Source organism: Martes martes (genome assembly GCF_963455335.1).
Source record: "Martes martes genome assembly, chromosome: 10".
In the NCBI taxonomy this organism is placed as follows: Eukaryota; Metazoa; Chordata; class Mammalia; order Carnivora; family Mustelidae; genus Martes; species Martes martes.
Genome location: NC_137898.1, coordinates 63,814,575 through 63,835,928, shown reverse-complemented (window position 1 = coordinate 63,835,928; position 21,354 = coordinate 63,814,575). Strand labels below are relative to the sequence as shown.

The window sequence follows — 21,354 nt, the reverse complement described above, 5'->3', positions numbered from 1 at the left end:
GACCCTGAGATCATGACCTGAGCTGAAGGCAGACACTTAACCAACTGAGCCACTCAGGTGCCCCAGGTTTTCTATGACTCTGTAACAAATTGCTTGAAACTTAGCAACATCAAACAGCACCCGTTATTACTCAGTTCTGTATATCATCAGTCCAGGATGGTGTAGTTGGGTTGTCCGCTCAGGGTCTCAGAAGGCTGAAAGCAATGTGTGTGCCAGTTGTATTCTCCTCTGGAGTTTGACTTTCTCTCTCAAACTCATTTCTGCTATCAGCCAAATTTAGTTCCTTGCAGTTCTAGGATTGAAGTTACCATCTTGTTGCTGACTGTTGGCTAGTTTGTTCTCAGCTCCTAGGGACTGTCCTAAGCACCTTTTTTGCATGTGGCCTTCTCCATCTTCGAGTCAAGGACAGCTTGTTGAATCCTTCTCCTGCTTCAAATCTCTGACTTCCTCTTCTGCAACCAGCTATAGAATACATTTCTGCTTTTAAAGGACTCATGTGGTTAGGTTGGGAATACCCAGAAAGTCTCCAAATCTTGAGGCCATCTGATTTGGAACTTTCTTTTTTCTTTTCTTTTCTTTTTTTTTTTTTTTTTTTTTTGATCTTTTAATAAACTGTAAGGCAGGACAAATATCTCATTTTTTTTTCATTTTTTGCTCATTTCTTAATTTTTTTCATCATGGTAAGTATGCTCTTTAATCCCCATCACCTATTTTCCCTATCCCCCCCCACCCATCTCCCCTCTAGTAACCATCAGTTTGTTCTCTATAGTTAAGAGTCTGTTTCTTGATTTGCCTCTCTTCTTTTTTTTTCTTTTCCTTTTCTTGTTTGTTTTGTTTTTTGAATTCTGCTTGTGAGGGAGATCATATGGTATTTGTCTTTCTCTGATTGACTTATTTCACTTAGCAATATACTCTGTAGCTCTTTCCATGTTGTTGCAAATAGCGAGATTTCATTCTTTTTTAGGGCTGAATAATATTCTCATACACAGTTATATGTGTATCTCTTCCACGTTTTCTTTACCCATTAATTTATCGATGAACACTTGGGCTGCTTCCATAGTTTAGCTATTGTAAATAATGCTGCAGTAAACACAGGGATGCATGTATCCCTTTGAATTAGTATTTTTATGTGTTTTGGGGGTAAATACGCAGTAGCCCAATTACTGCATCATAGAGTAGTTCTATTTTTAATTTTTTGAGGAACCTCCATACTGTTTTCCACAGTGGCTATTCCAGTTCGCATTCCCAAGAGAGAGTTTCCTTTTTCTCCACATCTTCACCAGCACCTGTTGTTTCTTGTGTTTTTGATTTTAGCCATTCTGACAGGTGTGAGGTGATATCTCATTGTACTTTTGATTTGCATTTCCTTGATGATGAGTGATGTTGAGCATCTCTTCATGTGTCTGTTGGACATCTGAATGTCTTCTTTGGAGAAATGTGTATTTGTGTCTTCTGCCCATTTTTTAATCGGCTTATTCATTTTTTGGGTGTTGTGTTAATGTAAGTCCTTTATATACTTTGGATACTAACCCTTTTTTGGCTACATCATTTGCAGATATCTTCTCCCATTCAGTAGGTTGCCTTTTAGTTTTGTGTTTCCTTCATTGTTCAGAACCTTTTTATTTTGATATAGTCCCAATAGTTTATTTTTGCTTATTTCCGTTGCCTTAGGAAGCATATGTAGAAAAATGTTACTATGGCTGATATCAGAGAGAGTACTGCCGGTGCCCACTGATTTGGAGCTTTAGTTGCAAAATCCTTCATGGCCGTTCCTGGCTCAGTGGTTGATTGACTAAATCAGGGGCTGAGACTCTCGGGCACGTCTTGGGTATCTGCCTACCATACCCTGAATCTGTACCTACACTTGACCTTAAATAACTTTGTAGTCTTTGTCATCTGTTATATGTAATGAATTCCTCTTAAATTGCCTTATTTTCATTTGCATTTCTTTTGTTTGTAGTGAATTTGAGTGTTTTCTCATATATCTTAGCCATTCAAATTTTCCTTTTTTTGTAAAAATCTCTTTTCATGTCCCTTGTCCAGTTGGGGAGCAGCTTTTTTTCTTTCTTGTTTTCTTGTCGACAGGTCCTTATAGGTCCTGTCCATTAATTACTTGTCAATTTTAGGTGCTGAAAATATATTATTCTTTTTTTTTTAAAGACTTTATTTTTTAATAATCTCTCCACCCAACATTGGGCTCAAACTCTAAACCCCAAGAAGAAGATCCGCATTATCTCCTGACTGAGCCACCCAGGCGCACTGAAAATATTTTCTTCTTAATCTGTCATTCTTCTGACTTTGCCTGTATCTTCCTTTGTTAAATAGAGATCCTTAATTTTAATGTCAAATTTGTCCATTTTTCATAAATTTGTCATAAATTTGTCATTTATTACTTGCAGTGTGGGAATCTAGTTAAAGAAATCCTACGCACTGGCAAGGTCACAAAATTGGATGCATAATCAGTATTTTTTTATTCTTTCTTCATTACTAAGAAGTATTTAAGATTATAAATCTTAAATTTGCAATCCTATGTTAGTTTTTATTTTTTTTAAGATTTTATTTATTTATTTGACAGAGAGAGATCACAAGTAGGCAGAGAGGCAGGCAGAGAGAGAGGAGGAAGCAGGCCCCCCACCAAGCAGAGAGCCCGATGTGGGACTTGATCCCAGGATCCTGAGATCATGACCTGAGCCGAGGGCAGAGGCTTAACCCACTGAGCCACCCAGGCGCCCCCCCATGTTAGTTTTTGACCCTGTCAAATCCAATAGTTACTTGTTTATATATACTTTTTTAAAAATTGAGGTGAAATTCATATAAAATTAACTATTTTGAAGGGTACATTTTGTGGCATTTAGTGCATTTATCATGTTATACAACTACCACCTGTATCAAGTTCTAAAACATTTTCATTATCCCAAAAACAAACCTCATGCCCCATCCCCATATCTCCTATTCCCTCCAGACCCATGGCTCTCACCTAGTCAGCCTCTATGGATTTACCTCTTTCAGACATTTCATACAAATGGGATCATACAATATGTGGCCTTTTATGTCTTACTTTTACTCAGCATAACATGTCCAAGATTTATTCTTATTTTAAAGTGTATATAAGTACTTCATTCCATCTTATGTCAATATTATTCCATTGTTTATCTATATTACATTTTGTTTATTTGTTTATCTGTTAATGGACATTTGAATTGTTTTCATCTTGGCTATTGTGAATAGTGCTCTTATGAACATGAACGTATATATATGTATTTGAGTACCTGGCTTTAATTCTTTGAAGTATATACCTAGGAATAGAATTGGTAGGTTATATAGTAATTCTTTGTTTATCTTTTTTAAGGAAACATGAAACTGTTTTCCTAAGCACCTGCACCACCTAACATTTTTAGTTTCATTCCATTGCAGTCCAAGAAAAGAACTTGTATGATTTCAATCTTTTTTAATTTATTGAGACTTGTTTTATGTCCTAGCATATGGTCTGTCCTGAACAATATTGCATGTATTCTTGAGACAATATGCAGTCGGCTGTTGTTGGTGAAGTCAAAAATTTTTAAATTTCCTCTCTCAATTCAGCATTTGGTTCTTAAAAACCTTTAACTGTTTTCCAGAGTCCCCACAGTTGATTCTGACAGTTTTTACTCATTATTTTCAGTTTTTCCGTGGAGGGACAGCCCTTCAGAGCAATCTATCCCACCATTTTATCTACACCACTCTCAGCAATTACTTTTTAAAATATTTCATAATGTCCCTTTAATATTCTGAAATAAAATGTATAGGTAGTATAACTTAATTCAGAAATTTTAAAAATCAATGTAATGCATAAATTGTAATGTAAAGGAGAAATAAGAGGAAGTAATTTTTAAAACTGTAGTAGAAATTTCAGTATGTAAGTATGTATGACATTGGATGGCATGATGAAGTAGCGATATGTTTATACCTATTTAAATAAGTTGGGTTTAAGAGATGTAAGAGGATCAGATTCTATTTTGTACAAATGCTAATAAATGAAAGACTAAAAGGTAGTCATAAAGACTAGACTTTTATATACACAGGAAATGAGAGAAATCACTTTAGGAGAAGTCAAGATAGAACACAAATACAAATTATAGACTAAAGAGGTGAAGGAAAGGAGAAAATAATAATATTCTTATAAATGTGCTGGGCCTTATTTGAAACATAATTATTTATTAAGTAGTGAGGAACTACAGAGAACTTACTTTTTTATTTTGGAAATCCAAGCACAGGTCAGGGCAAATATTTTAGTCTTATGTACTTGAGTCCTTAGAAAAAATATCCTTTCAGTGAATATGGGATTCCAAGATAGATTTTTAAAAAGCAGTGATAGGACATTTAGGACCAGTATCAAAGTAAGTTTGAAAAATAAAAGGCAATTACAAAATAAATGAATGATTTCAATTGGTAATTTTTACACTAGATTTCTCATTCATACACATAAATGCCTGTATCTGATAGGCAATATTTTTAGAACCAGTGGAATTAAATAAGATGCCTTTATTTCATGTGTTTCTGTAATTCAGTATTTGATACTAAGTCTCTTAAAGGAGGCTCACATTCTCTATTGTGTATTTAAAATTGGCTTTATTGCTTTTTTTTAAAGATTTTATTTATTTGGCAGAGATCACAAGTAGACAGAGAGGCAGGCAGAGAGAGAGGAAGGGAAGCAGGCTCCCTGCTGAGCAGAGAGCCCGATGCGGGGGCTCGATCCTAGGACCTTGGTGCCACCCAGGCACCCCTAAAATTGGCCTTATCGCTTTTACAGTAACAGTACCATTACACTAAAGCACTTCAAAATAAATGCACAATTTGAAATACAAGACTAGAGAAATTAACTTTCATCCAAAAAAGTGAGTATAATAGTCATACTTGGATCCAGAAGCTTTTTTAGTTATACTATTTAAATTGTGTTTATGGGGCACCTGGGTGGCTCAGTCTGTTAAACATCTGCCTTTGACTTGGGTATTGATCCTTCTCCCTCTGCTCCTCCCCCTGCTTGTGCTCTGTCTCTCTCTGTGTCAAATAAATAAATAAGCAATCTTTTTAAAAAAGTAAAATAAGGGGTGCCTGGGTGGCTCAGTGGGTTAAAGCCTCTGCCTTCGGCTCAGGTCGTGATCCCAGGGTCCTGGGATCAAGCCCCGCCTCGGGCTCCCTGCTTGGCGGGGAGCCTGCTTCCCCCTCTCTCTCTCTGCCTGCCTCTCTGCCTACTTGTAATCTCTGTCTGTCAAATAAATAAATAAAAAGATATCCCAAGCAAAAAAAAAAAAAAAAAGAAAAAAGTAAAATAAGTGCGTTTGACCCCCAAATAACTTTATAGTTTGTTATAAATGTTGACTGGCCTGTTTCCTACCTGTTTTAACTAGAATAATCACCATATCTATATTGTAAGTTTATAAAATCTTTAAATTAATTGCTCCCTGTATCTTTTAAAGATAGAGTTCTGCTCTTCTGCATTGTGGTGGAAGTTAAATTAATATACGTAAAAGTTTATAATGTATTTATAAAAATCTGCATTAAAAATACTATTATTAAAATTTAATAACATGACAACACATGTTCTAGAGGCTATTCCTTTGAGAAAATCAAATTTCAGTCATGGGTCAGAATTTTAAGAGATTATGTATTTCTTCAGCTTTAAAAATTTTAATTCACAATCTCTTTCCTTGCTTGTCCCTTAGAATCACTTTTTAGGGAGAACTGTATCTTGTGACAAAAATACTTTGTCCTTTGGTTTTATGTTTTGAAAATGTGGAGCAAATGTCCTTGACCTTAGCAATTTCTAAGTAGGCATTTTCTCTTTTAGGAGTGTACTGAGAACTGCCTTTATTTTCATGAAAATGATCTGTCCTCGCATATATTGAATTGCATTGTGATTTTAGTTGTGGCACGTATGTGAATGTGAAAGCAGAGCAAAATATCTCATATCTTTTTGTGGCTCATGTTTTTCATTTGCAGCCTTCAAGCAAAATTAAGGTGCCTGAGGAGAATTTCTTCAGTGTTCCTGCTTTCTTAACTGTTTCGGGACAACTTCACCTAGAAGTGATGTCAGGGTACAGAATTTTCTTTTCTCTTTTGCTTTAATGGACTACTGATTATGGGTTGGATGGGAGTGAAATAATGCATTCTTTCACCATGCCAAAACCTACAAATTGCAATCAGTGTTTACAGTTAGTTCACTTGAATTCACCAAAGTACATTTAGACTTGACAATAACCAGGTTTCTTCTAAAATCACATTAGTCTAGACTTTTGATTTTAATGAAAAATGTAACATTGCAAAGGTGAAGTTGTGATTTTTTTCTTTTTGCTAATCTTTTTTCTCATAAATCTCAAAATATGTAATCAAAATTTAAGTGTAATTAATCATGTTTATGAAAGTAAAGGCAGTTATGTGTAGTTCACATCTGAACCAGGTATTAGCTCCTTGCATTTAGAAACAAATAGGTACCTGGAACAGATGGAAGAAAAAAATTTTTTAAGTAATTAGCTTAAATAAGGAAAATTAACTCACAGAACCATCAGGAGTGACATGTAACAAATTAGAAAGTCTTAGACGTCAGATCACATGGCCTTGAAAATAACATACACTTAGATTCTTTTCTGATTTATCCTTGAAATAAAAAGCATTATTTGATAATTCCAATAACAAGATTATTAACAATATTTTCAGAATACTGTGCAAAAAACTTTTTCCAATAGCCATGTGAGACTATAGGATTTGCAGAGCAGTGGGTGGAAAAGGTCATGTCAGGCGTGTCATGGAAAGTTCCTTATGCCTTTCAAAGCATAATTTTAAGAAATTAAAATCATGACTCATACAAGTATGAAGTGAACATGTATCAAATATTTTATTCAATTCATAAATTACTAAGGCAACAAGGAAAATAGTAAGGCTAGTTCAGAGAGCATTTGAAGAGCTGTGTATTCATATAGGCAATTTAATAAAGGAATTTTAGAATTAGATTGTGAAGTTAGTTACAAACTGGTTAATGTCCTACAGACCAATAAATCTTAACCTTTGGAATTTTCTCTTCTACCTGACAAAAATTATTTGTAACTCTACTAGACAGAAATCTACAAGTTAACATGTAACTTTACTTAATCTGGGATGTTTAATTCAGTAGTCAGTAGAATAATGGAGAAAAGTACATTCTCATAAGTAATTAACCTTTGAACAAATCTGTGTCCCCAGTATTCCATTGAAATGGCACACTAGGGGCACCTGGTGGCTCAGTGGGTTAAAGCCTCTGCCTTCATCTCAGGTCATGATCTCAAGGTCCTGGGATTGAGCCAGCAGCGGGCTCCCTGCTCAGCAGGGAGCCTGCTTCCCCTATCTCTCTCTGCCTGCCTCTCTGCCTACTTGTGATCTCTGTTAAAGAAAGAAAAGGCACGCTATCTATCTTCTGGCCTTATATCCAAGTTTTAGATAATCTTTCTTAGATTTTTGGTATTCATTTTTTAATGTATAAAATTTTTTTATTTAATTTAATTTATGTATTTGACAGAGAGTTAGAGAGAGGGCACAAGCAGGGAGAGCAGCAGGCGGAGAGGGAAAAACAGGCTCCCCACTGAGCACGGAGCCCCACCCAATGCGGGGCTCTCTCCCAGGACCCTGGGATCATGACCTGAGCTGAAGGCAGATGCTTAACCAACTGAGCAACCGAGGCACCCCGCTGGCAATGTATAATGTTAGAAGCAAAGTACCTTCCCTTCAGAAGTGTCATAATATGTGAAAGGTGTAAGTTTACCAAGGGTTTGCCATTATAATACCACTAGTGGATTAAATATGTTCCTTCTTTCCTGGTAAAGTGCAGTGAACCACAGAACACAGTATACAGTGAAACTTGACAGAAGATTAAATTGGCAGGATATGAGGTTCTGTATTTTTTTTAATGTGTTTTGAAGTATTTCTAATCATGTCAGTCAAATGTGTCTAGTTGAATATGCATAGTTCCAGGATTATTAGTATGCAGTACCTCATGTTTCCTATTAATGCCTGATTTGATCTCCAGTAAGAAATTGTTAGTCTTCCCTCAGCCTTTTCTTTAATTGTATTTAACAGACTTTCAAAATAGAGTAAATGTAGTTAAATTTAGAAGTTTAACATTTTCCAAAAGGATATCTATGTTGGTTTTGTGGTTTTATGGCTCCATTTTAAAGTTTAATTTGGTAGTTATTGTTGTTTTTAATAAACTTTCTATTTTTGAGTAATTTTTAAATATATAAAAGTTGCAAAGACAGTGCAGACTTTTAATGTATACCTCTTGCCCAGTTTCCCCCACTGTAAATATTGTACATTACCATGGTACATTTTGTCAAAACTAAGAACCCATTGTTAGTTTATTACTGTTAACTACATTGCAGACTTTATTTGGATTTCACATTTTCCAGGGCTTGCTTGCTTCTTCCAGAATCCCATTCAATGTCCCACATTACTTTTGGTTGTCTTGTTTCCTCCAGTCTCTTCTAGTCTGTAACAATTTCTCAGTCTTTCCTTGTTTTTCATGACTTGTAGAATGTATCCCAATCTGGATTTGTCTGTTGTTTTTCTAGTGTTTCAACTGGAGTCAGATGGGTTTTTGAAAAGAATACTGAGAAGTAAAGTGCTCTTACCATCATCAGGGGTATGGGATATCCATATGGTGACATTAACCTTTATTACTTGGATTAGATAGTGTTTGCTGATTTTCTCCACTGAAAATGTACTGTTTTTCCCTTTGTTTGTCCTTTGGAAGTAAGTCACTAGGTCTACCCCACCCTCATTGGAGGTGGGAATGAGGGGTTAAGAAGCACAAGATGGAATTAAGCATCATGTCCTGGAGGGGAGAGTATTTGGAATTCTTCTATTTGGAAGATTTGTTGTCTCTTCACCCTTATTTATTTTTGTAATCATTTATATCAGGATGGACTCATATTTATTTTATATGTTGGGTTATACTCTAATTCTATGTTATATATTTTGTTGCTCCAACTGTTTTAGTTTTAGCTATTGGGAACTCATTCAGATTGACTCTTGTAGTATCCTTTTGACATGCCCTTATCCTTTTGTTTTTTGAGTACTTCCTTATTCTCTGGTAGTGTGAAATAGCCCATTTTTATTTACTTGTTTTATGTACTTATTTTTTTGATCAGTGAACCTACACTGACACATGTTAATACTCAAAGTCCGTAGTTTATATTAGGGTTCACTTTTGGTGATGTACGTTCTGTAGTTTTGGACAAATGAATAATAATGACACATATCTATCATTATAGTATCACATAGAATAGTTTCACTGCCCTAAAAATCCTCTGTGCTCCTCCTATTCATCACTCCCTCCCTCTTAACCCCTAGCAAACACTGATATGTTTCCTCTCTCCAGAGTTTTGCCTTTTTCGGAAGGTCATATAGTTGGAATCATATAGTATGTAGCCTTTTCAGATAGGCTTCTTTCACTTAGTAATATGCATTTAAGGTTCTGCCACATCTTTTCATGGCTTGGTGCTCATTTCTGAACAATATTCCATTATTTGGATGTACCACAGTTTATCCATTCACCTTCTGAGGGACACCTTGGTTGCTTCCAAGTTTTGGCATTTATCCTAGCCTTATTTTTTATTTTCCCTACCCTGGCCCTTGAAGCAGCCATTTCTCCAAAGAGACTTGGTTCCTTATATTGGAAAGTGTTATTTAGAAACCAAGATTCAGTCATTGGGTACCTTTCTACTGGCGGTGGATTATTGCTCCTAAACCCTCTGGGCAGATAGAGCTATACATTTTTTTAAAAAAAAGCTAAGTATTTTTATTACAGTCTTCCTATAAATATAATTTGTAAGTGACATGTTTATTCTGAGAGAATTGGAATTGGAATTGGAAATACACTAAAACCTACATTCAGAAATGTCATATAATAAAATTTTCCATTTCTTCTCAGTTAGAGCCAGAATTGGAACAGGTAATATAGCCTAATGTATTTGAAAGAGTTTTTTGTTTTGTTTTGTTTTGTTTTTAAGTATTTTATTTATTTATTTGGCAGACAGAGACCACGAGTAGAGAGAGAGGCAGGCAGAGAGAGAGGAAGGGAAGCAGGCTCCCTGCCGAGCAGAGAGCCCGATGCGGGGCTCGATCCCAGGACCCTGGGATCATGACCTGAGCCGAAGACAGAGGCTTAACCCACTGAGCCACCCAGGCACCCCTTTGAAAGAGTTTTTGATGATTATTGCTTTTCTTTTTTTGTTTTTTTGTTCGTTGTGTTTTGTTTTGCTTTTGCTTTTGGTGTTTTGTTAACAGGTATTTTTTCCTTATTATGTATTTTTTTAGTAAACTATGAAGGCAAGGATATTTCAGGATAAAACATGCTTTTCTCTTAAACATTGCTATTGGAAATATCAATTGAAACAGCCTTTTTAGAGAAATACCTTTTACCAAGAATTCAATTTCTAGGAATTTTTCTTAATTTTTTTTTTAAGATTTTATTTATTTGCCAGAGAGAGAGAGAGAGAGTACACACAAGCAGGCAGAGAGGCAGGCAGAGGCAGCGAGAGAAGCAGGCTCCCTGCCGAGCAAGGAACCCGATGCGGGACTCGATCCCAGGACCCTGGGATCATGACCTGAGCTGAAGGCAGCGGCTTAACCAACTGAGCCACCCAGGCGTCCCATCCAGGAATTTTTCTTAAGGGAGTGATCTTACAACTCTGTAAAGGTATATAAACAGAAATGTCAAAAGCAACTTTGTTTATACTAGGGAAAAAGTACTACTAACAATCTAAATGTCCATTTAGGAAGATTGATTAACCTTCAGTATACCAAGAAAATAGACATCACCATTTACCATCCAGGGGTAATGGACCTTATTTATAATAAATACTTTTATTCCATCTTATGAAAAATTTGCAGAAGTAAAAATAAGGGGTTAGTGAAAATAAACTTCATTAGAATTTTAATGAGAATATAAACGTAGCAAGCCCATATTTTTAAAAACTGCTTTATTGAGAGATTTTTTTATTTATTTACCATAAAATTCACCTATTTTAAAGTATATAGTTCAATGGGTTTTAGTATATTTTCACAGTTCAAATATCATCATAATCTAATTTAAGAATATTTTTATCAGGGGTGCCTGGGTGGCTCAGTTGATAAGCATCTGCCTTCAGCTCAGGTCATGATCCCAGGGTCCTGGGATGGAGCCCTAGCTCCCCACTCAGCGGTGAGTCTGCTGCTCCTCTGTCTTCCCTCCCGGCTTGTTCTTTCTCTCTCAAAAAATAAATAAAATATTTTTTTAAAAAAAAGAATATTTTTATCACCCAAAAAGAAACTTTTTCTCATTAGCAGTCACTCCCCATCCTCCCTCCCATTCTAGGCAACCACTTATCTATTTTATGTCTCTATGAATTTGCCCATTCTGGGTATTTCATATAAATGGAATATGTAGCGTATCATTTTTTGTTCTACTTTGCATAATATTTTCAGTATCTGTCCATGTTGTAGCATGTGTATTTCATTTGATTTTATTACCAAATAACATTATATGTGTGAGTGTAACACATTTGTTTATACATTCAGCAGGTAATAATGGACATATAAGTTGTTTCTGGTTTTTGGCTATTATTACTAATATTACTATGAATATTTGAGTACAAGTACTTGTGTAAACATGTTTGCATTTCTCTTGGGTAGGTATTTAGGAATGGAACCTTTGGGTCTCATGGTAATTTTAACTCTGTGAGGATGTGCAGGCTATTTTCCACAGTGCCTATGCTGTTTTACAGCAATCCCACCAACAATGTATAAAAGTTCCAATTTCTCAGACCATTATCATATGATCTCTCTGATATGAGGAATTTGAGAGGCAGGGCGGAGGGTTGTGCAGGGTAAGGAAGGAAAAAATGAAACAAGATGGGATTGGGAAGGAGACAAACCATAAGAGACTCTTTATCTCATGAAACAAACAGGGTTGCTGGGGGGGTGGTCAGGAGGGATGGGTGCTTGGGTTATGGACATTAGGAGAGTATGTGCTATGGTGAGTGCTGTGAAATGTGTAAGCCTGATGATTCACAGACCTGTACCCCTGGGGCAAATAATACATTATATGTTAATAAAAATAATTTTTAAAAATTCCAATTTCTCCACATTCTTGTCAACACTTATATGTCTTTTTCATTGTGCCATTTTAGTGAGTGTAAAGTAGCATCTCATTATGGTTTTGATTTGCGTTTCCCTAATGACTACTGATGAACATCTTTTGGTGTACCTGTTGGCCATTTGGATATCTTCTTTGGAGCTATGTCTTGTTAAATATTTGTTTCATTTTTTGTTTAGTTTAGTTGTCATTTATCATTTAGTTGTAAGAGTTTTTTTATATACTCTGGATACAAGTCCCTTATCAGATACAAGATTTATGATTTGTTTTTCCCATTCTGTTTCTGTAGTTTGTTTTTTCATTTGCTTGATGGTGGTAAAGCCCAATTTTTATTCTCACTTTTTTGGGTTTTGAAAGTACTCCATACAGACACAGCCCTTTGAATGTAGCTAACTCTTTATCAGTTGCCATGGCATTAGCCAGGAATATATCTATACTTAATACAGATTCTGGATTTCGAATACTTCTTTAGTAGTTTCAAGCTTATTATTACTTCTGGTTCTTGCACTCACATCATCAAAAAATAATACTTTTGAGAACTTAACAGTTCATAATTTTGAAGAGAGGGTGGCCATCCTTTTTGATTCATAATTGCAAAACATTTTTATTTTTAAATTTGTAAACACCAATGATCAAATAACTATTTTTTCATTTCTACATGATATATTTTCTTCCAGACGCTTTTGTATACATACTTGCCTTCAGCCTTTGTTCATTGGTTAACTGTATCAAGTAAACTTTTGGTACACAAATGTAGATGATGAAAGAATATTGTCACGTATCCTTCCAAAATAATGGTATGATCCCATTTCCTGTTGCATATTATTGCATGATGAAGTCCTAACTGTAGAGTAACTAATTCAATAGAAATATCATATTTCCTTTTGGCCTGTAGAAATGTATTATTCACTTATCAGTTCTTGGGTTTGAGAAAATTCATTTAAGATATCGTTATCTGTAGGCTCATAGTCTGAGAGTTCACTTACACCAATTTTACCATTATTATTGGAGACTAGATTGTTAAAATCTGTCTCTTTGCATTCGTTTCCTGGCTTGTCTAATATTTATGAAGCATCTTTATCATTTTTCTTCTCTTTGTCATTGTGAGTGAAAAATAAAAGATCTCAATTCTCAACTGTGTTCTCTGAAAACTACAAAAAGACCACATTCATGTCTCCAGGCTTTTCTTAGACCTGTGTGAAAGATGACACAATACTTTGTGTACTGCAGTAAGACAATGTAAGATGAAATAGTGATGATGATTTCTCTCACTCCGCATCTTCCTCTTACCCACTGTGCATCCTAGGCACCCATCATTTTCTATTTTCAATGTTTTACTCTTTTTTACTTAGGAGGAATTGGTGAGGAATGAAATCATTTCTGGGATGAAACAGAAAAATGTTTAAGTATATAGTAAAAATAAGATCACTAAATCCCATATATATCTTAGATTCATGAAAGGATTCAGTGAGTTTTATTCTATTCAGATAAAATGCTACAGGGGCACCTGGGTGGCTCAATGGGTTAAAGCCTCTGCCTTCAGCTCAGGTCATGATCCCAGGGTCCTGGGATTGAGCCCCAAGTCAGGCTCTCTGCTCAGCAGGGAGCCTGCTTCCCCCTCTGCCTGCCTCTCTGCCTACTTGTGATCTCTGTCTGTCAAATAAATAAATAAAATCTTAAAAAATAAATAAAATGCTATGAATTTCTCTTGGTAGTAGCTTTTAAATAACATCGATAGTAGCTTGAATTATGTTCCCCCAAAAGACAATTCCTGTGAATACAATCTTTTTTTTTTTTTTAAAGAAGGCCTTTGCAGATATAGTTCCAATTAAAATACTGAATTAGGGAGGGCCTAAAATCAATGACATATTTATAAAAGAAAGAAGGACATTTGGATTCCCGGATGTGGAGGAGACAGGTACAGAGAGAAGGAAGACCATGTGAAGAAGGAGGCAGAGATAGGAATGATGCTGAGGAATGAAGGCTAAGGATGCTGAGAGCCTCCAGAAACTAGGCAGAGTTCTTCCCTAGAACCTTAGGAAGAGTGTGGTGCTGCCAGCACCTCAATTTCAGACTTTTGGCCTTTCTGCCTGTGAGAGTCAGTTCTGTGCTAAAAGCCACCCAGTTTGTGGTAATTTGTTATGACCACCTTAGGAAAATAATAGGAAATTAATACAACCTTTAAGAAAGTATAAATCACGAGATACTAATTTTAGGAAATAGTTAAAACTGCTCAACAACAGACTTAACTACAGAGAACAAACTGATGGTTACCAAGGGTAGACGAGTCGGGGATGGGTTAAATAGGGATGGGGATTAAGGAGTGCACTTGTTGTGATGAGCAATGTATGAAAGTGTTGAATCAACATATTGTAGACCTGAAACTAATATAACTGTTAATTATACTGCAATTAATTTACTTTAATTCTTTGTGTTTCAAAAAACAATGACAAAAACTGTTCAACAAAGAAACTTAAATATTAAAACTGGGTACAGTGGACCCTAGCAATAAACTGAAGGTGAAATTATGAAATCGTCCAAACAGTGGATTACTGTACAGCCATTAAAATTGATGACAGAGCTTTACAGCATGTTACAAGAAAAACAGTGGTTGTAAAAAAGGAAGTAAAATGTGTCTCAAGGTGTTACATTGTGTGTGTGTAGGCATGTGTATGTGTTCGTAGGAAAGAGTCTGGAAAAATATACACCAGTGTTCAACTAATAAGCAGTGGCTGTCTCCACTAATTTTTATTTTCTTCTTTAAACTTGTCTTTTATTCAGATTCAAAAAGTAGCTATTCAAAAAGTCAGTTATTCCCGTGGTTGGCGGGGGAGCGGATAATCAGCTCGGGCTTCCAGTTCATTTTATTCCAGTTTGATTAATTGTTTGCTTTGTGTTTGGTATGAGCAATCTTAAACTCATTCCCCCGGGTCATCTCATCAGTGCAGATGCTGAATTCAGAAGCCATGAAACATTCATACTCAGGATGTACTCATCCTTGTTAAGTGGCTGTGGTAACAATGTCAACATGTGAACCTGAGTTAGACTGAAGTTTTCTTTATAAGTGAGTGTGAAACTGTTCTCCCAACCCATATAACTTTCTCATTCTTCATCCACTTGATGCTTATCTGAACTTCATTTATTTATACTCATTTGATTTTCAACATCTTTTTGGCTATGGCTATTTTATCTGTGCTGGGCATTTTCAATACACACCTCTGTGTTTCTAATGCCCCTCCCTGTAGCATTAGACTGCTTTTCCATATCTCATTCCTCCAGGGCTCAACTGAAAGAGGGCTTTCTCCTTGACTCCTTCCCTGTTTTTCTTAATAGAAATTGCTTTTCTTTTTTTCTCCTCTCTTATAGTACTCCCCATCTCATGTCCTAAAGAAAAAAGTTCCTCCTATTTTTAATATTTAGCCTGTTCACAGTTCTTCTCATGTCTATCTCATAGGTTATAAACATCCTAAATATCTGTGTCTACTAAAAATAGTAGATATTCAGTAAGTATTGTTCAACTGAATTTGTGAAGCACAAATTCTCATTCTTCTAATGTTTTCTGTATAATTCCTACTATAGAATTGAGCCCACAACAGAGTTAAATATGTTAATCACTTTTTTTTATTCTATTTCGTGGAAAAGATATCACCATGAAACTTTGAGATCTTTATTTCCTGAGTTTATATGAATAATGATGGTTCTTTATGCTAGTCTCTTATAGTGGGACCTTAAAGCAAAGAAATTTCTTCTTTTAATGTATTATGTATGTTAAAAATGAACTATTTTGATTGAAATATGAATTAGTAGACTCTTGGTATAAAAGACTCAGGAATTTCATTATCACCTTACCCGTTTCCTCACGTGTACAGTATAGCTAGGGAATGAGCATTTCAGGCAAATTAAGCACAAGTGGAGAGGGTTTAGTAGGAATATTTAGTTAGTCTGCTTATAATACAGAGAATGTGAATATTTCGATTAACCAGGGGTTGGGTGTTGGCAAGTGTGATTGCTGGAAATAGGTACAGAAGGTCATGATAGATCGAGGAGGAGTGAGAAAATAGGGGTAGTAGGTGATGATGGAAAAGTGGTGGACTTAAAGAATTGGAGGTCTTCATGAAGAATTGTGGGTGTGGAGGTAAGAGAGTTAAAACCTGTACAAAATTGAGTTAATGGTCAAAGAATGGTGTTGTGAAATTCCTGTCTCCAATGAGGAATCCTTGCTCAGCTCCCACCTGCGAAGTGGCCGTTGTCTTCTCCAGCAGCTGTTGTATAAACACCTCAGCATGCTCGAATGAAATTCATCATCATTCCCTCAATCTGTTGTTTGCTTCTGAATTCCTTGTGTCAGGAAATGGCACTGCCATCTTTCCAGTTTGTCAAAACAGCTATGTGAATACCATCCCCAGGTTTCCTTTTTCCACGTTCATTTCATCTTTTCACTCATTTGCATCTACTTTCCTTTGCTTCAGCTATCCTAAACTGTTTATATAAATTTCTGATAACATACAGGTGTTTCTCTGTGAATGGGGAATGTCCTTTCCCCATGTGTTTGTCTAGCTAATCCCTGCTCATCCATCTATACTCAGCTTAAGGGATTCATGGGTGACTCAGTCGGTTAAGCGTCTGCCTTTGACTCAAGTCATGATCTCAGGGTCCTGGGATCGAGTCCCACGTTGGGCTCCTTGCTCAGCTGGGATCCTGTTTCTCCCTCTGTCTGCTGCTCCCCTTGCTTGTATGCATGCTCACTCGCTCTCTCTCTGATGAGTAAATAAATAAAATATTTAAGAAAATGAAAAATAAACTCAGCTTAAAAATGATCTCACCCAGAATCCCCAATCCCACCCCCACATCTTGCTTCTTTAAATGCCCTTCTTCTGTGTGCCCATGTTGCTTTATTCTTTCTGTTTTATAACACTGGAATCACGGGATTTTTTTCTCTATAGCTTAGACTTTGAGCTTTTAGATTTAGGGACTATTTAATTTTATAACTTAATTAAACAGAATAAAGACTTAAATACCTATTGGAAAGGATTTCTATCAATTCTGTTTATTAAAAAAATTGAAATTGAAATTGTCTGTTTATATGCTTATCTTCCCATTAGACCACAAATTCCTCAAACTGTATCTTGTTCCTCTTTGTCTTCATAGTTTCTTTTACTACCATTTGCCTGATTCAGAGCTCAAAAATCAATCTCAATTTGATTGAACATTTGTTGAGAGTCAGCTGTGTGCCAAACACTAGGTTAGGTGCTGGAATATAAAGATGAACAAGATAGATATGATCCCAGTACTATCATGACCCTATACTATCTAGTGAACAAGATAGGCATTAAATAAGAAATTCACAATGTGGTAGCTGCTACACAAAAGCTGTCCTGAGGCAAGAACAGTACATGGCAAGGGAATTTCAACCTTGTGTAGGCTGAATTGAATTTGGAATTAACCTTATCAGTAGAGTGATTACATGAGAGTGCATTTTAAAATGTCATTTATATTTGATGACCACTGGCTGTTATATTTAGTTTGGATTCTGTTGCTTTTCTGTTCTTGGGACAATAGGAATGTAGTTAATACAACTTATCCTCCGTACTGTATAGTATTTTATGATGTACAGTCTTTTCTTTACCCCAATACATGTTATCTGTATTTGGTTATGGAATGTCTTTTGGTACTTTTATGTCATGTTTGATATATTATCCTTGAGTGAATTATATTTAGCCAAATCATGAAAAGCTGGCAAACTGTCTAGCTTTTCTGTCCTGATCCTTTATCTACTTCCAAATACTTGGAGTCTTTTATTAAACTTTATATGAAAAGGTTATGATTTTGTATCCTATCTGACTTTAGAGCAGCAGCCAGAACAAGAGGGATGTAGACATCATGGTCTAAAGAAATGGTTAAGAAATTGAATAGGTTTAACATAGGAAAGACAAAGGGGAGACATGCTTTGAAATTTTCTCAGATCTTTGTTGGGCTTTGGTGAGAGCCTTGGATGCAGAGGAGTAAATTATTTTGTAAAGAACAACTTTACTGAGATATAACTCACTTAACATAAAATTCACCCTTCAAAATGTACAATTCAGTAGTTTTTACTATATTCACAAAATTGTGCAGCTGTCATAAGGGCTCAGGGGTGCAAGAGCCCCTAGGTCTGGGGGTCCCAAACAGACCAAGTTTGGCCACTTGCTGCTGGTAAAACCCAAAGGCAGAAAGGCAGGTGGTGGTGAAACAAGAAAGGAATTTATTTCAGTGAGTCCAGCCCCTGGAAGGTGGTGGACCACTGTCCCAAAGTGGTCTCCAAAGTGCTGTCTCCAAAGTGCTGAAAATACTTTCAGGTTTATAATAAGGAAAATGCAGACAAAGGTCTATGAGTGTGTGCAGGTGGGCAGTAAAGGTCAGGTCAGTCATTGTCTTGGGCGTCAGTCATGTCAGGGCTTGCTGATATCAGGGCAGTCGGTGCTCAATGGGTAATTTCGGTTCTCATTATGGGATGCTTTGTCCACTGGTATTTTGCGCAAGTGAAAAGATAAGCTTCATCAGTTAGAAAATACAGTCTGAAGTCAGAATGGTGAGTTTAAGGCACAGCTGGGTCCTGTTTCACAACCATCACCACTATCTAATTTTATATTTTCAGGTCTCCAGAAAGAATTCCCTTACACATGGGTAATCACCTCCCATTCCCTTTCCCCACAGCACCTACAACGACTGAGTCAGAAACAATGGGAGTGTGGCCCTGCAGACTGTGTCATGACAAACCTATCAGGTAGTGATGATGCTGAGGACCACTGCCCTAGAGAACGACTCTCTTTTCCCTGTTTGGTGGGGACATCTGGCCTCCAGCCATTCTGGGGGAACTTGGAGAGGGCTGACAGTTCCATAGGCAAAATCTATCAATGAATCTCCATTTCCTCCATCTCCAGCCTCACTGTGGTTCTGTGTGCACATCACCTCCTTTCCGCTGCAGCATGTTTACTCTGTATTCTGCATAATTGCCTTCATGCTTTGATACATCAGTCATCACTCAGCCACTGTTTTCTGTCCTCCAAAGCGTCTCCTTCCTCTTTCTTCCTTTTAACTTACCTTAAGATTATCTCAGAAAGAAGTGAATGTAAATATCTGTGCTCTTTTTTAAAAAGATCTAATTGTCTTTACTAAATGATTCATGAATTGGGCATTACCCCATCTAGCAAGTAAAGGTGGGGGGAGGGCTTCTGTAAATATATGTGCTTATTTAATTCACTATTTGAACTTCATTTTTACTAGCTTGAGTGGTAATAGTTTGCTCTTCTAGTTAGGCTGTGCGTTATTTGCATGACAAGTTAGTGTCTTTGTCTAATGCATTAACTCTACAATATCTGCGTACCATCTTGCAAGTCTAAACATAGGGTTCTCTGTTTCTAGTCTTGCTTTCCTTTGTGATGGCAGTTACTAATTTCCCTTTTCTCAACTTCAAGTGTGTGAGAGAATAACCCCATTCTTGTATTATCTCACTCAGGTCTGGCTGAGCAGAGTATCTGAAGGATTGAATGCCTTTGAAATAAACAAGTTTGGTGTGAGTTAAAAAAAAAGAAAAATTACCAGTCAGTCCTTTGAGGAATGATACAAATAGAACTCATTTTGCATAAAATGCAATGCCTGTTGGCATTGTCTAAAAGCAAATGCAGGTTACTATAGTGAGACACCAATTAATCCTTAGTAATTTGACCATTATGGACAGTAATTGGAGCTATAAAAAGCAAAACTGATATTGTTACTTCTTACAATTACTGTGTAATCTTGTCCAAATTCTATTTTGCTCTGGTGGGTTTAATTACTTTTTTAGGAAAGGGGAAAAAAATGTTTGTTACATGTTTGCAGAATTTAGGTTCTGTTGAGAACAGAAAATTTATGTCATTTTGACTTTTTTTTTCCCTAGCTTGTTTTCTTCTACCTAAAAATAACTATGGGTACTCATTTATTCAATAATTTGTGTTCACCCAAATGGTATGTAACCATGCTAGACACCAAGGAGGATGTTAAAAATATGGGACAGACTTGTTGATTGACATATGGAGAGTTGCCGGTGCTGTTACAGAGTGAAGTAGCTACTGAGATAATGTTATCCCTGCTAGAAGGTGCTGAATTTGTCTGAGTAAATGGTCATATAGTTAGATTTCAGTCAAATTCTCCTTCTATACATACTAGTTTTATAAGTTTTGATATCTGAGCTTCCACATCCTGACTATAAATATGAATAAAAACAGCCACCTTGCCAAGCCAATGTGAGAATTAGATGGTCTGTAAAGCCCAGCATTATCACAGTTTGACGCTGAAATGGTAAGTGCTGTGGTGGTGGTAGTCATGACAGCTGGGACCTGGAGAGCCCAGGGTGATTATAAAGAAAGAAGCCAGGGTATTGTAACCAGGAAGAATAGCTGGCAGCCAGTAATCCAGTTGTTTTACAAGAGTAGCAGCACTGGACTGACACAAAGCAGAGGACTGAGACAAGTAGTGAGTCTGCCAGAATTTAGGTCTTGCAAGACAGGTCAGAAGGTTAAACCAGTGCCTTGGGTTGAAGGAAGGGATTAGGACACAGAAATAAAATACCTGTCAGAATTTGAAGACCAAATCAGAAGTAAACTGTGAGAGCAGATGGGGTCATAATCTGCCCTAAGAGCTGTGGTCAGTTACGTTGAGAGTGATCGATCACTGTGTTCTAGGTTCTTTTGTTCTTTGAAGTAGATCATTGCTGTGCCCCCTTTTGTGTTTCCAGGTGCCTGACTCTTCACCCTTTATAGTTTAGTTGGGGTGTGATTTTAATTTAAGTGATTAGGTAACAGTACAATCGAGTAATTAAGCCAATGCATGAATAAGCTCTTTTTGTTATTGTTCTCAACTTTATTAAATATTCTTTATATATCAAAAAATGCACCCATTTTAAATGTACAGTTCAATACATTTTGACAAATTTATAAAACCTCATAACCTCTTTTGTAATAAAAATAAAAAATACTTCTATCACAAACACACAAAAAATCCCCTTATTTCTCTTTGCAGTCTCCCTCCCTGGTCTCAGGTCATAAACAACCATTGATGTACTTTCTGTAGTCACAGATTAGAATTTCCTTTTCTAGAAAGGCTTTTATATAACACTTTATTTAGGTTTATGTAAATGGTATCATACAGTATTCACTGTCTTATATCTGATTTCTCTCACTCAACATAATGCTTTT

At 36.3% G+C, this 21,354-nt stretch overlaps 1 protein-coding gene across 1 annotated transcript in view; it reads left to right on the top strand.

The window, feature by feature from the left end:
• The window catches only part of NARS2 (asparaginyl-tRNA synthetase 2, mitochondrial), a 124,960-nt gene that overhangs the window by 53,307 nt on the left and 50,299 nt on the right, over positions 1-21,354 (top strand). Inside the window, exon 6 of the mRNA XM_080817450.1 lies at positions 5,980-6,074. Within this exon, the coding sequence (XP_080673576.1) occupies positions 5,980-6,074 (95 nt within the window). The remainder of the gene's footprint in view (positions 1-5,979; positions 6,075-21,354) is intronic.